The sequence below is a fragment of the Melanotaenia boesemani genome, chromosome 23 (genome assembly GCF_017639745.1).
Source record: "Melanotaenia boesemani isolate fMelBoe1 chromosome 23, fMelBoe1.pri, whole genome shotgun sequence".
NCBI lineage: Eukaryota > Metazoa > Chordata > Actinopteri > Atheriniformes > Melanotaeniidae > Melanotaenia > Melanotaenia boesemani.
Window position 1 is genome coordinate 12871405 of NC_055704.1, and position 13077 is coordinate 12884481.

The 13077-nt window shown below is 39.6% G+C and overlaps 3 protein-coding genes across 5 annotated transcripts; 2 read left to right on the forward strand and 1 right to left on the reverse strand.

Moving 5' to 3' along the window:
- Positions 1–1333: 1333 nt before the first annotated feature.
- On the forward strand, positions 1334–4942 carry si:ch211-214j24.10 (uncharacterized protein LOC558894 homolog). Its single transcript, XM_041977088.1, has 4 exons — positions 1334–1506; positions 2954–3733; positions 3834–3866; positions 4131–4942. The coding sequence occupies exons 1-4, from the start codon at positions 1491–1493 to the stop codon at positions 4178–4180; spliced, it is 879 nt and encodes a 292-aa protein (XP_041833022.1). The 5' UTR covers positions 1334–1490; the 3' UTR covers positions 4181–4942.
- LOC121634451 (O-sialoglycoprotein endopeptidase) lies at positions 4607–10342 on the reverse strand. Its single transcript, XM_041977087.1, has 12 exons — positions 10197–10342; positions 9009–9128; positions 8784–8903; positions 8114–8289; positions 7922–8017; positions 7765–7814; positions 6739–6817; positions 6529–6594; positions 6297–6387; positions 5950–6025; positions 5631–5729; positions 4607–5545 (listed from the first exon to the last, which is right to left on the reverse strand). Exons 2-12 carry the CDS (start codon positions 9121–9123, stop codon positions 5506–5508), a joined length of 1008 nt encoding a protein of 335 aa, XP_041833021.1. The 5' UTR covers positions 9124–9128; positions 10197–10342; the 3' UTR covers positions 4607–5505.
- Positions 10343–10517: 175 nt separating this feature from the next.
- apex1 (APEX nuclease (multifunctional DNA repair enzyme) 1) lies at positions 10518–13063 on the forward strand. 3 transcript variants are annotated; one of them, XM_041977086.1, is made up of 5 exons: positions 10518–10638; positions 11395–11522; positions 11599–11765; positions 11857–12049; positions 12176–13063. In XM_041977086.1, exons 2-5 carry the CDS (start codon positions 11462–11464, stop codon positions 12688–12690), a joined length of 936 nt encoding a protein of 311 aa, XP_041833020.1. In that variant the 5' UTR covers positions 10518–10638; positions 11395–11461; the 3' UTR covers positions 12691–13063. The 3 variants fall into 3 exon arrangements, with proteins under 3 accessions (XP_041833020.1, XP_041833018.1, XP_041833019.1); XM_041977084.1 differs by lacking the exon at positions 10518–10638 and adding an exon at positions 10721–10743; XM_041977085.1 differs by lacking the exon at positions 10518–10638 and adding an exon at positions 10721–10743 and having other exon boundaries at positions 11602–11765.
- The last annotated feature ends 14 nt before the right edge of the window (positions 13064–13077 follow it).

The window sequence follows — 13077 nt, forward strand, 5'->3', positions numbered from 1 at the left end:
AAAAAAGACATCAAATCTTTTCAAACTTCGATTAAATAAAATTGATTAATAACAATATTAAACTGAATTGACTGGAGGATAGACTAAAAGTGTGCCACAAAGAAAAATATGGTAGACCAGCAATTGAAAATGCGAAGAAGAAATGTACATTTGGTTAGTTATGTACTTGAAATTCTAATTACTTTTACTAATAGTTCAGAAAGCGTAACATTAGAGTTCGCTCCTTTTCTAATTTGATCAATAGATGGTTGCATAGTGTGTTTGTATATGCCTGCCTATCTAGAGTAGCCAGTACATTAAACTATATACTTTACAGTTTCACACACACCCAAAAAAACAAACAAACAAACAAAAGTATCAAATTCTATGCTACCCTAATGAGAATGAGGTTTATTAAGGAAAAGCTTAAAGTTAATTGATTCTAGCTTTAAAATCATCAGTTAATCACTAATCAAAGTTAACAGTTGCTGAGAAGTAGATACAGTTTTGTTGCTGAATATTACTAATATTATATTTCAACATTTATTTTAAATGTCAGTATTTAATATTAATCTTCTATTAAGCCATACATTGTGCAACAAAACAGGCAACTCTGTTGTAGTATGACTGTTGCATCTTCATGTCAGATGTGTCCTGTTTGTTTCATTGAATAGTTGTTATATTCTATTACAACTATTATAAAACCTTACAGATTTTTATTCATAATTTAGAGCTGAATGGTGTAAATCTATATTATACTAGTTACTATAGCAGGGGTTCTCAAACTTATTTTTCAATGTTCCATATCTACTCTCCATTGAAGGCCAGAGGTCTGGAAAAATGTGCAAAAACATATTTATTGATTAAACTTTTAACGGTCAACATAAACATGAGAGACATGAAGTCAAAAACAACAGTTCAAATGTAGCAAGCCTAGTGGGAGACATGGCTCTGGTTTCGTTTAGTTTCTTGCTAGCGAGAAACAAACCCCTATAGGCTACTGGTTCCTGCCATTTATAGCAGCCCTTTCCTTATGGCTAGAGTGCCTCTAGAGAGGCACTCTACTTATGGCCACCTGCCTGTTTCACAGTCAAGAGGGCAGGTTGGCTGTCACCATACAGACGGTCGAGGCGCACCGCTTTATGGGCGAGACGGAAAAAACGTGAACATAAATTGTTATTACTAAATCACCGTGAATAACGTCCAGGGACACTTTATTTTACATTATATACAATTTATTTATTTACGAAGATTCAATTCAAATCATAAGTTGGGCTGGGTCCGGAGTCCGGACTTTGCGGATCACGTGGCCATCACATGCCATTTCAAAATTCCCTCCAAGTTTCCCGCCGGACCTCTTCTTTGCGGGCACTTCCTGTCCCACCCACATTCCCGTGTAGCTTCCGGGTGGTGGCTACATAGGGCTCAACCACTGAGACGTCGTTATCTCTTCGCTGTAAACAAAAGTTACTCAACGGTTTAGGCTCAGCGACACGTCAAGCAAAAAAGACATGCATATCAAAACAGGTAAGTTTGTACGATCCTTCGACACATGTGGCCTAAGTTTTTTTTATTTAATAGAGACTATTATTTGCCACGGTGTTAGCCAGTGTGCTAGCGGTATCGACAGCAGCCTGGTCGTCACTTTGAATGGGGAGGAGGGTGGGGGGGTTACGAAACTTTGGCTTCGGTTAGCGCGGCGGCTAGCTGTTTTCTGTGTGTTGTAAAATGAAGCCATTACGATGATATTCTTTAAGCAATGTCGATTTTAAATACCACACACCTTCGATAAAGACAACCCTCAACCACAGTTCTCGGCATAATGACGCTGCTAATTACACTTTGCCAACACCGGTGGTTGTTTGTAGCCGTTACTGGTAGAGCTGCAACGTATGAACCAGAACGTGGCCGCCTTAAAATATAGAAGTTTCTCCTGTTTGACATAAAAGTATTTGGTAGGCTAGTTTCTCGAAGTTTCTGCTATACTTCGTGAGACAGGGTCCCCGAATTGATAAGCTGTGTGGCGCTTAGGAGCCCGCTTGCTGGTGGGGGCCGGTTGTGGCTTATCTAACCATGCTGAGTGATGCACTTAAATCTAACCTCAATAAACGCGTGTTGGGAGGTTCCCTCCATTGTGCTGCCGAATATTTTCACCTCACATCCTTCTGAAAGTAATTATTAACGCCTGGTTGTAATCTGTGTTTTGTGAATTGGTTGATGTAAAATACTAGGTATTCACGTAAATATTTAGGCATTCTTTTCCAATGAGTCAGCAAATTGGAAAACATGATTCACGTTGTTGTGTAAATTGATAGTTATTCGGAGTGTTTTTGGTTAATACATTATAAAGTACACCAAGGCTGTATATTGTGAATAAAGGCTTTTTAAAAAAAAAAAATTATATTGTACATTAGATTTTGTGGTCAGAGGTGAGGCTCTCGTTTTTAAATTGTGTCCTGACAGTAACGAGTTAAAAGGCAACTCATAAAACGCAAAACAAGAAGCCATCACACATTTCAGATCCATAATTTCGGTAATTGGGCATTAATTTTTTTTTTTAAATCAGTGATTGAGTTAATCAGCTAATTGATCCTGTTGACTGTGGATCAGGCTGATCCTTCCCCTTAATTCAGGACCAGGTCATCATGTTCTCTCCAGTACAGGGAGCTGTTGCTCAGTTTAAACATAAATTGCCCCAGTAAAGTCACATGAAAATGTGTCATCCACTCCCAATGTTTTATGTGAACAGTCAAGTGCAAAGATCTTTTATGAGCAAGACAAGACACAAATCTTTGTCTGAAGGCCTGTTTAGGTTTATATGGTGTATTTAGTAAGTTGCCATGGTAAATAACTAATATAAGGTTGAAGCAGTAATGTTGAGTAATGGGTCTTAGAATTTAGTAGCATGTCTTGCATATGTAAATATCAGAATATTGATACAGCATATATTTGACTGTCATCACTTTTCTTTCAGGTACATGGGAAGCCAACAACACTGTGTGTCAGTCAGATAGCCTGTGTGATCCAGCAGTCCTTGTGTCAGCCACCAACTCAGAGCCCCATATTCGTAACCGTCGCTTGTCTCCTGGTTCAGGCAACTGTGGAGGTGGTGGAGGAGGCTGTATATCTGGAAGTGACCAGCCTCCCCGTCAGCTTTTACCTGTGGGCGACCTTATCAGCCCCACACACACCCTCAGCTTCCGCAGGGAAAAGGAACGCAAAGGCCAGCATCACAAAGGCCGCAGTCTCCGAAGGGAGAGTCAGAAAGGGGTTGGTAGAGTCGGCGAGCGACCACAGAAAGTTAACCAAAAGGACAGGTGGGTGGAGGACAGTCTGTCATTGCTCAAGCCACCACCTGCATTCCCGGTGCAGGACAGTCCAGCCAAGCTGCAGCCCGCCGTTAGTTACGCTTCCAAGGTGAAGGCGGGAGCAGCAAGCGGAGCCCTGGAGGAGGACCGCCCTGCCATCGGTGTGCTGCTACAAAACCAGTGGGGTCTGAGTTTTATCAGTGAGGCGAGGCCAGTCACAGAGGGCTCCAGCCCTCGCCCTCCCATAGATGCCCTCCCCACAGATGCTACACACCCAGCAGACCTACAGCATGAAAAAGTCCTGACAGTCCAACTCCCTGAAGAAACACCAGTTCCTGCTTCAACCTCCATCACCCCAGTCGCACGTGCAGAGGTGGAAAAGGGCAACGGAGAGCTGCTGCTTAGTTGTCGCCATCTAGTGGAGGCTTTCAACTATCATAGTAGAGGTTAGTGCTGCAAGGAGTATTGAATGATTTTAAAGTGTAAAATCAAGTGTAAGTTCAACTGTTTAATTTTTTTTTTTTTTTTTTTTTTACCCAATTATAGAATGGAATATCACCTGTACCAGACAGAAGAAAGGTGAGTCAGCTCAAGCTAGCTTATCAGCAAGTAGTGTTTTTATATCAAACATTTTATCTATGAAAGTAGTGATATGGTGTGAAAGTAGCTTTAATTAATTAAAGCTGCTGTTATTCATATCCAAGTATTTGTGTAGCTATTAGTGCTTTATGTACCAGTGATTTTTGTATTCTTTGAAGAACACTTCAACAGTAAGACTGGATGTGTGATTTGAAGTTCTTTTAATTTGGGTTTGTTTTTTGTTTTGTTTTTTTTCTCTCCCAGATCCAAAAAGAGTTCTGTGGTACAAAGATGCCCAGGAGCACCCTGCCTAGCAGTGTGACAAACCCAAAGCAAAAGTGCATACACAACACACACATTAAAATTTATGGAAAAATGGACAGATTTGAGTCCTCTTTACACACTGCACTCAGGATGATGTCTTCACATAAAGCCACACTGAGACACTTTGGACTAACTCCTTTGAGATCTTACAGCAATGGACTATTTTAATGCCTTACAGAAAGCCTGCCTTAATTCATGAGACCTCATTATTATCTTAGCTTGTATGTGTGGAGTTTTTTTTTTTTTCTTTTTTTTTTTTTAATATAAGCTCTGAGGAGTCTAATTTAAATTTTTTCCCCTTTCAAAGCTGCAGTTTTATCAAACTTTTTGTCCTCTGTAAAGCGAGTGGTCAATCAAGCACTTTGTTTAAAAATGTGACCAGTCCGTGTGCGAGAAGCCCTCACTAGAGTGATTTATTTTCCCTCGATTGATTCTAAATCAGAAGAATGTCTTGTACCTGCTTGAGTTTTATTGTTCATGTATGCAGGTGACTTCTGTATCTATGTCCTCAGTTTACAGAAGGGTGTAGTCTAAGGCACAGTAGAGTTCACCCTTTACCATGTCTGATCTTAATGCTGTGGTCCGTTCTTTGTTTTTATTTGGTCCCTAATTGGGTGAATTTACTCACAAATCCATAAGGGATGTCACCATGTTCAGTATATTGAATTTTGAAAAGGATTTATTGAATATAAAATTACACTGGAGAAGAAATGTAAAGACAGTATTGCTTAATAAAAATGAATAAACTTGAAGATCCATCTTAATTCTCTTATCTGAAGATTTCCATAGCTTACATTTTCTATTCATGTCCTGCCTTCTATTTACTTTAAGTCTGACATATTTCCTTTTCTAAAAATGAAGTTCGCTTGGAAAAGTTAAATTATATTATTCAGTAATTGAATTTAAAAATTCCACAAAAAACATATCCCAAATGAAGGCAACATTACAATGGAGCTTTCTTGTACATTTACAAAGCAGCTATTACATTAAAATAGAGTTTATACCCATGATAAGGGGAAAAAATGCAAAAGTTTTTATTGCTTTTGAGCACAAATGGAGCTTTGTGGCACAGATGATTAACACCCAAGGCTTTGGATATATAGATTGTGGTATTTGCTGAGGGTACGGGAAATAAACATGGAATAGTTAAACTTGTCTCATCTCAAATATATTTAAACTAAAATGCTTTATATAACAGAGCACAGATTATTACATGCAACATTTAGGAGTTAATGCTCAACTGTCCCTTTTTATGGCCAACTGTACTGCACTCCATGTGTAATAAGATTTGCATGTTTAGAACCACATCTATCGTTCAGTCTCTCCACGTCACCTCCACTTCATCTGTTCTGTACCTGCAACACAAGGAGCAATGATCAACATGGATGGGTAACAAAATTTTATATATATACATACACATACATATACAAGTAATATTACCTTTGTGTAATCCACGAGTCTTCCAGCTCAGTCACCTGACCAGAACGGAACATCTCCCAGCCCGCTTGAGCAATCATTGCTCCATTGTCTATGCAGAATCTGTGGCATAGAGTCGTATGTTATGCAACATCCCAGACTACTTTAGCAAGTGTGTAGAGAGGTCACGTCATGAAGAGAAAACATGACAGCTTAACTATGAGAACCAGAGAGCTATTAAAGTGTTCGACCAGGGTCCTCTAGCCAACTGTTCATGGATTTGAAAGTGAAACAAACTCTTAAACCATTTTCAAAGTGCATGAAAATGTTCTGAGTGTTAGACCTTTCATCTGTGGCAAACAACTTGGCTCCTCTCTCTTCACACATCACCCCCATCATCTGCTGCAGACGGAGGTTACCTGCAGGGGAGAAGAGAGGTCACATCCTCCACAAGTCAAGCACAAGAACCACTACATTTGTACAAGTTAGTTTAGTCCAGTTAGAAGTTCCTGAGGTCAGCGCAACCACTTCAAATGAACTGGTGTAGGATACACTGGCATCTATTCATATAGAGTGCAACCAACTGTCTATACCCCATCTATACTCAACCTGAAGTATCCGGTTTTTCAAATTCTGTAAATCTAATAAAAGTTGTGTTATATTGTTCCTGCTTATTTATGTGGTACTTACAGCCAACGCCCCCAACAATAAGGACCTCCTGTGAGCCACAGTGAGCCATGGCTCTCTCGGTGATCTCCACCAGCATGGAGAACACTGTTTCCTGTCAGAAGAAGTTAGAACGGATGTCACTGAGTTAACATCACTGTTATAAGGCATTATTAACCTATAAATAGAAACTGAACTGCATACATTTTAATGGACAATGAAGAACAAGGGAACTTAAATTCCCTGGTTTTAGTACCTGAAGTGAGAAACACAGGTCTTCTGGTGTACACTGACCAGACTTCAGCATTTTATTAGCAGCTTCCTATGAAACAGAAAAAAAAAAATGGTGGAATCATGAACCAAAATAATATTAACATAGTAGACTTCAAACTGAAGCCTTCATGTGTTTTGGTTTTCTGTCTCTGCCTGAAATAATGAGCCCTTCCATACTAACACCATAACTTACCTCAATAAATGATAAAATCCCAGAAAATGACACGTCCATTCCTTTTACAGTATACGGCAGTTCTACATACTGACTCCCTCTGAAAGCATGAACAAGCAAATTTAAAGGGGTAGTGCACCCAAAAATGTGTGTTTTTTGAGCTTTCAACAACACGGTATTACTTAATTGAGATGAAAACTACATATTCTGTTGATAAAATTTGTATTTTATTCCAGTTTATTTAAAAAACAGGAGTTTGTGGTTAAAAAATGTCTCATATTGCCCTCTACAGGGTAAAATCCGGTTATGTTTTTCGTGACATAGAGGTTATCTACATCATTTTAAAATTTTAAAAACCCCAGATGCAAACAGATGGGTCCTTGCCTAGCAGACACTGAAAACAACACCCACCAGGATGTGAACTTATCTGGTGTAAATTTGCTAGTTCCAGACTTCTGTTCTTTCACAGAGTTTCTGATGAAATATTCCTGCAATGGGACAGATTTGTGCTTTTGTAAAGGTAAAACCGGACTTTATTCTTTACCTGCTGATCCTCATCTGGAGACAGACAGCAGCTCAAATCGTAGCAGAGGCAACTTACAGTAACACTTCCTGCAGCTGCCACAACCTGCCGCGAGTCTCCACAGCTTTCTTGAGCTGCTGACAGGTAGCACCACAGCGCTAACGGCTCAGACTGATGCGGTTCAGAACCACCTTGTTCATGTGTAGCTGAGGCGATTCAGGAGGGGGAAAGTCTTCCACCTCAAATACCGCTCTTTCCATCTTGCTAGGGAGCTGAGCTGCTGCCTGTCAATCATTTCCGGCTGTGTATCTTGACCCATCCACTCTCCGTCCCCTGACCCTCCCCAGACCTTGCACCCCGTCCCTTGCAGTTTCATGAAATTTTTTAAATTCAGCAGTGGGTGGAGTTACGCAAAACGTAGGGTGTGTAGTTACACTTTAAGAAGGATAAAAGCAAAACAAACACTAAGTACACATCAGCACTGTGCCAGCTATTCAGTTAAACAACTTAATGATCCTACTCACTTTTTGGCCATCTGTTCAATGTTATAACCAGGACTGGGGTCGTTGGAAATCTGAGAGAAGACAAAGTTCCACATAAAAGCATTAATATATATCTACTGCTACCAAATATAAAAGAAAAAAAAGAAGGGAAATAGTTAATGACTACAAAAACACAAACCTTAATTACTCTGGCAAACCTGTCCAAACAGTTACCAACTGCAATGTCAATGGTCTCCCCAAAAATTCTGTACCGCTGCTCTGAGTACGCGATAACCTGAGGTCACGGTGTGACATACACAACAGTGTTATATTCGCTGCTAATAAACATGACCAAACCGCTTCACTGTCATCTTCAGAGACTGAAACCAACCTGTGTGTTGCCCCCGCTTACATATAACACAGTGGGGTTGTTTGCCTTGGTGATGAGCCTGCCCATCTCTATGTGTCCGATGCAGTGGTTGACTCCGAGCAGCGGTTTCCCCCAGAGCTGTGCGACTGTGCGGGCTACAATAGCTACCGTTACCAAGGGAGCACCCATACCCGGACCTGTGATGGAAAATGAGACATGGTAAAGTTTAATTATTTAGAAGAAAAAAAACAAAGCAAAAAAAAAAAAAAAAACTTCAGTCTTCATAACATTGATTTTAAAGTATGGAGAAGTTACTGATGGTTACAGACGGGCAGTCTTTGTCTGCATAGGATTCTCAACAAAGTATTAATAAATAAACACTTTATTTACAGTAATGTTACTTTTACAATTACTTTCGAGCTCCTGAAATGCATAAAAACGGTTCCTAAAAGATTTATAGGATATTTCTGTCCAACCTCTTGAATTAAACCTTAAAGGCATTACTTCAAATACAACTCAGTTGTTTCATTTAAAATCCAACGTGGTGGCATATAGAGTCCAAATCATGAAAACTGTATTATTGTCCAAATATTTCTGGGCCCAACTGTTTACATACATACCGCAGACAGACATACATAACATAAAAGTACATAAAAGTACATATATACATACGCCAAAGGTTTTCTGTTACCTTTGGTGTACGCCACACAGTCGACATCTGCAGGTGTCAGTCCTGCTTCCTCTAGCGCCTCCTTCAGGACAGTCAGTACGACTGCACGATGGTGTCTTGCCGTCTCACTTGGCATGAACCCTGTTGTGTTAAATAACATGCTGTCGGCCTCATAAAAAAGTACTTTAGATTTATTTAGATTTAGACTTATGACCAGTGTCTTGAGGGTGTTTTAAAGAAACCTACCTTGACCAGGAGGTGTAATATAGGTCCGCCTTGGGTTGGAAAGCACTTCGCCATCCTTGATTATGCCAATGCCAATTTTATTGGCACTGCCTTCAAATCCAATTACAACAGTCATGGCAGCTGACAAAGGTTTTCAGAAAAGACACAAACAATCTGTATTTATGACTAAAAAATTATCCTCTTGCAAAGAAAACTTAGTACTTAGTACTCCTTCATCTCTCCATCGCCCTTTCAGCAAAGTGTGGAAAAAAGCTTAATAGAATATCTAAATATTCAAAATCAAAACTGCAATAAGTTAATATTTATTATCTTGGATCTCTACTTAACTGAATATATCTCCCAGTTATATCCTTTTAAACGATGTCTCTTGCATTATAGGATGATGTAATATTTTAAATGGGCTCCATTTTAAACAGATTTATGAGATTATGTTGGAATATAGACAACCAGATAGGTCTCTGAATGTTGTATGTGCATTCATAGGGTGGTCTTCTTCAGATCTTCTTGTTCTTACTGTAAGCTGCTCAGTTGACATGTAGAATTACCTATGACTGCAAATTATTTATTTATTTTTTGTAATGTTGTACACTATAATTAATCATGAAAGTTAATTTTAAAAAACCACAACGGTGTAGAGAAATTCAGTTATGACACATCTTACAGTGAGTTACCTTTACAAAAACTCTTAGTTAAGTGGACTTTTGAGAACAAGAGGTGACCCTTCTTTAATGGAGAAAGCCACACTTGATGTCAACCAGAACACTGCCATTGAGGATTTACCCATACAGATTACAGATTGATGGTATTATGGTACGACTCAAGCATAGTGTATAACTGTATACTCTCATCAGATATTAAAATATTGTTTATTTTTGTAATAGTAAAGCAATCGCTAACTTTTAGTCAAAATGTTTTAAAAATATTTAATGCATTTTGTTTTCCTAATATAAATTTCATGTTATAAGTAGGTTTCAAGAGCTAAAACTATTTTGATTTTAAACTCCCATAACAGCCTACACATAAACACACAATTAACCACTTAATTAAAAATGTAAAATACCCAGTCAAAACATACCATTGTGTAGCTGTGTAATTAGCGGCTATGCTAATTGTCAGGGGATAAAAGTTCTGCCTTGCCGTAAATAGTTCTTATCAAAACTGCTTCTAAAGATAAATGTGTTTACTAACCTTTTCTCTTTTTTCACGCAAAACAAATTAATCCAAATTAATAGCAAATTAAATTTAAAAGCATTACAGTTGTAGTCTCGGCTAACTTTTGCAGCTGAATAACTCCATGTTAAGCTCCAAGGACCCAGACAGAGAGCTTTAAAAAAATGCCTCAATATAAAAATTTTAGTTTAAGCAAAAGTTTGACAAAGGGGAACTGCGTAGTATTTTTCTACGCACTAGAAAAAACAGCAGTATATATTCAGGTTTTTTCACTTTACTTAAGAATAACGTGGCACTTCTTAGTAATTTTCAGGCACATGTGAGGGCAACCACCAAGAACAAACAGCACGTGGTCGGAGTTAACTCTTATTTGTGCAGTGCGAGCATGTGAATGCGCTTGGGGGGGAGTGACTGGGAAGCAGCACTTGCCTTGGCTTTGCATCCTGTTGTCAAAGTGCACGTAAGATTATTTGCATCTCTTTTTCCTGAAACGTGTCCGAAGCGACAACATTATTAAACAAATTTGCATTTGTTGATGTATCCGATAAGCGAATGGGATGTTTAGGTAGCTAATTGTCAATTTATTCATTGGGGTTGCAGGCCTCCTGCTGCTGCCTTCCTGTTCTTTGTTATGGGCTCGAAGCTAACGTTAGCACAGCTTGCTATCAGCTCAAGTCGTGCAACGAGGAACAAGCGATAAGCAGCTTATTTGTTGTTTTATTTGTGCCCCACGTGCATACAGTAAATTGAGTCAGTGTCTGAATTTATTGCACGGTACACCAAGGACTTGCATCCAGACTAAGGTTGTGTCCGCTGCTTTTTTGATTAAAAAAAAAATGTACGGCCTGAAAAAATAATTTAATCGTTGCCAGGCCCAATTTTCAAACACGTGTATTCAGAGATATGATCACAATGTTTTCCTTGCAAGTAGGCAAATAGGTAGGAGATGCCGTGATTAAATCTGTAGAAACAGTTTTGTGTAAACTCCAAAACATTTACCCTCTAAATTATTATATAAAACGGGAAAGGCAGCAAATCTTTTTACACACAGTAAACAGTTGTTTTTACTTAATAATTATCTTCCATGCAATTAAATCTACAACAGAAAGAAAAAAAATCTAGCTTTTTTTAATAACCCACACATGAAAGCCAGATTTCCCTGCATTATTCTGGTTGCATTTTTAGTTTTAACCATGAAATTCCTTTGCTTTTCCAGGGGTATCCTATTGTGTGTTCGTGTTGTTTGTCTGCGAGGTGTGTTTGGTGTCAGAACGACTTCAAGTATGAAGAGAGGCAAACAAGCCGAGGAGGCAACGGCAGAGGGAGAGAATGACACAGGTTCTGGTATGACAACTTAAAATAATGCATGGTTAAATATTGTATGGTTTACATATTTCACATGCCACTTTCTTTAATCTAGGAGGTTCTGCTAAGAAAGCAAAGAAGGCCAAGGAACCAGAGGCCCCGGTATTGTACGACGATCCTCCCGACAAAATGACCAGCAAAGATGGACGCAGCGCCAACATGAAGATCACCTCATGGAATGTGGATGGGCTGAGGGCATGGGTGAAAAAGAAGGGTCTGGATGTAAGTTTGCAGAAATAAAAATGATAGCTTAGCCACCTGAAGACTCGTTTTAAGAAATCTTGAGGCTAATTGTCACACTTGCTGTTTTCAGTGGGTGCGTGAGGAGGATCCAGATGTTTTGTGCCTTCAGGAGACCAAGTGTGCACAGAAAGCGCTCCCTGCTGAGATCACCTCAATGCCAGAGTACCCCCATAAGTATTGGGCTGCTTCTGATGACAAAGAGGGTTACAGTGGTGTAGCGATGCTGTGCAAGACTGAACCCCTTAAAGTGACCTATGGCATTGGTGAGTGGTACATTTGTATGTTCTCATACAAATTTTAATATATTTGTTTTGTGGGGCAATTTATAAACAATTTAACCATCCTTGAAATATGTTCGTTGGTTAAAATAAAACCTAATAATCTTCCAGGAAAAGAGGAACACGACAAGGAAGGCCGGGTCATCACTGCAGAGTTCCCCAACTTCTACCTTGTGACCGCCTACGTACCAAATGCCAGCAGAGGTCTTGTTCGCTTAGATTACCGCAAAACCTGGGACGTGGACTTCCGAGCATACCTGAGCGAGCTTGACATACAGAAGCCTCTAGTGCTGTGTGGTGACCTCAACGTTGCTCACCAGGAGATCGACCTGAAGAACCCTAAGGGCAACAAGAAAAACGCTGGCTTCACCCCAGAGGAGCGTGAAGGCTTCAGCCAGCTGCTGGCGGCCGGTTTCGTCGACAGCTTCCGCGAGCTCTACCCCGAGCAAACAAATGCCTACACCTTCTGGACCTACATGATGAACGCCCGCTCAAAGAATGTGGGCTGGAGGCTTGACTATTTCTTGCTGTCTTCCTCCTTGGTGCCAGGTCTGTGCGACAGCAAGATTCGTAACAAGGCGATGGGGAGCGACCACTGCCCCATCACTCTGCATATAGCCGTGTAGGTCATCAGCACAATTGATGCTTTTTATCACCTTAACTCGGTCCTCTTGGTGCTTTTGTTCAAACTATCACGTCGGTCAGCCATAGAGAGGACGTCTCTGGAGTCCTGCACCAAAGTCGTCTTTTAGTGAACTCGCCTGTATCTTAGTTTAGTACGTCTACATTTATGTTTCAGATTAAATGTCCCACCTTGTAAGTGAAGCTTCGGTAAAACCCTGTAAACATGTAACACTAAATAAAGCCTGTAAGCTGATTGTTTTTGGTTATGATTGAAATGAATCAACAGCAGTTGAAGAAAATGTTTAAAGCTTCTTTTCATACACAAAGTTAAATAATCTGCTCGTGTTTGCAAATAAAGAGGGAATTTGCATACAACTTTGTTTCTGAAT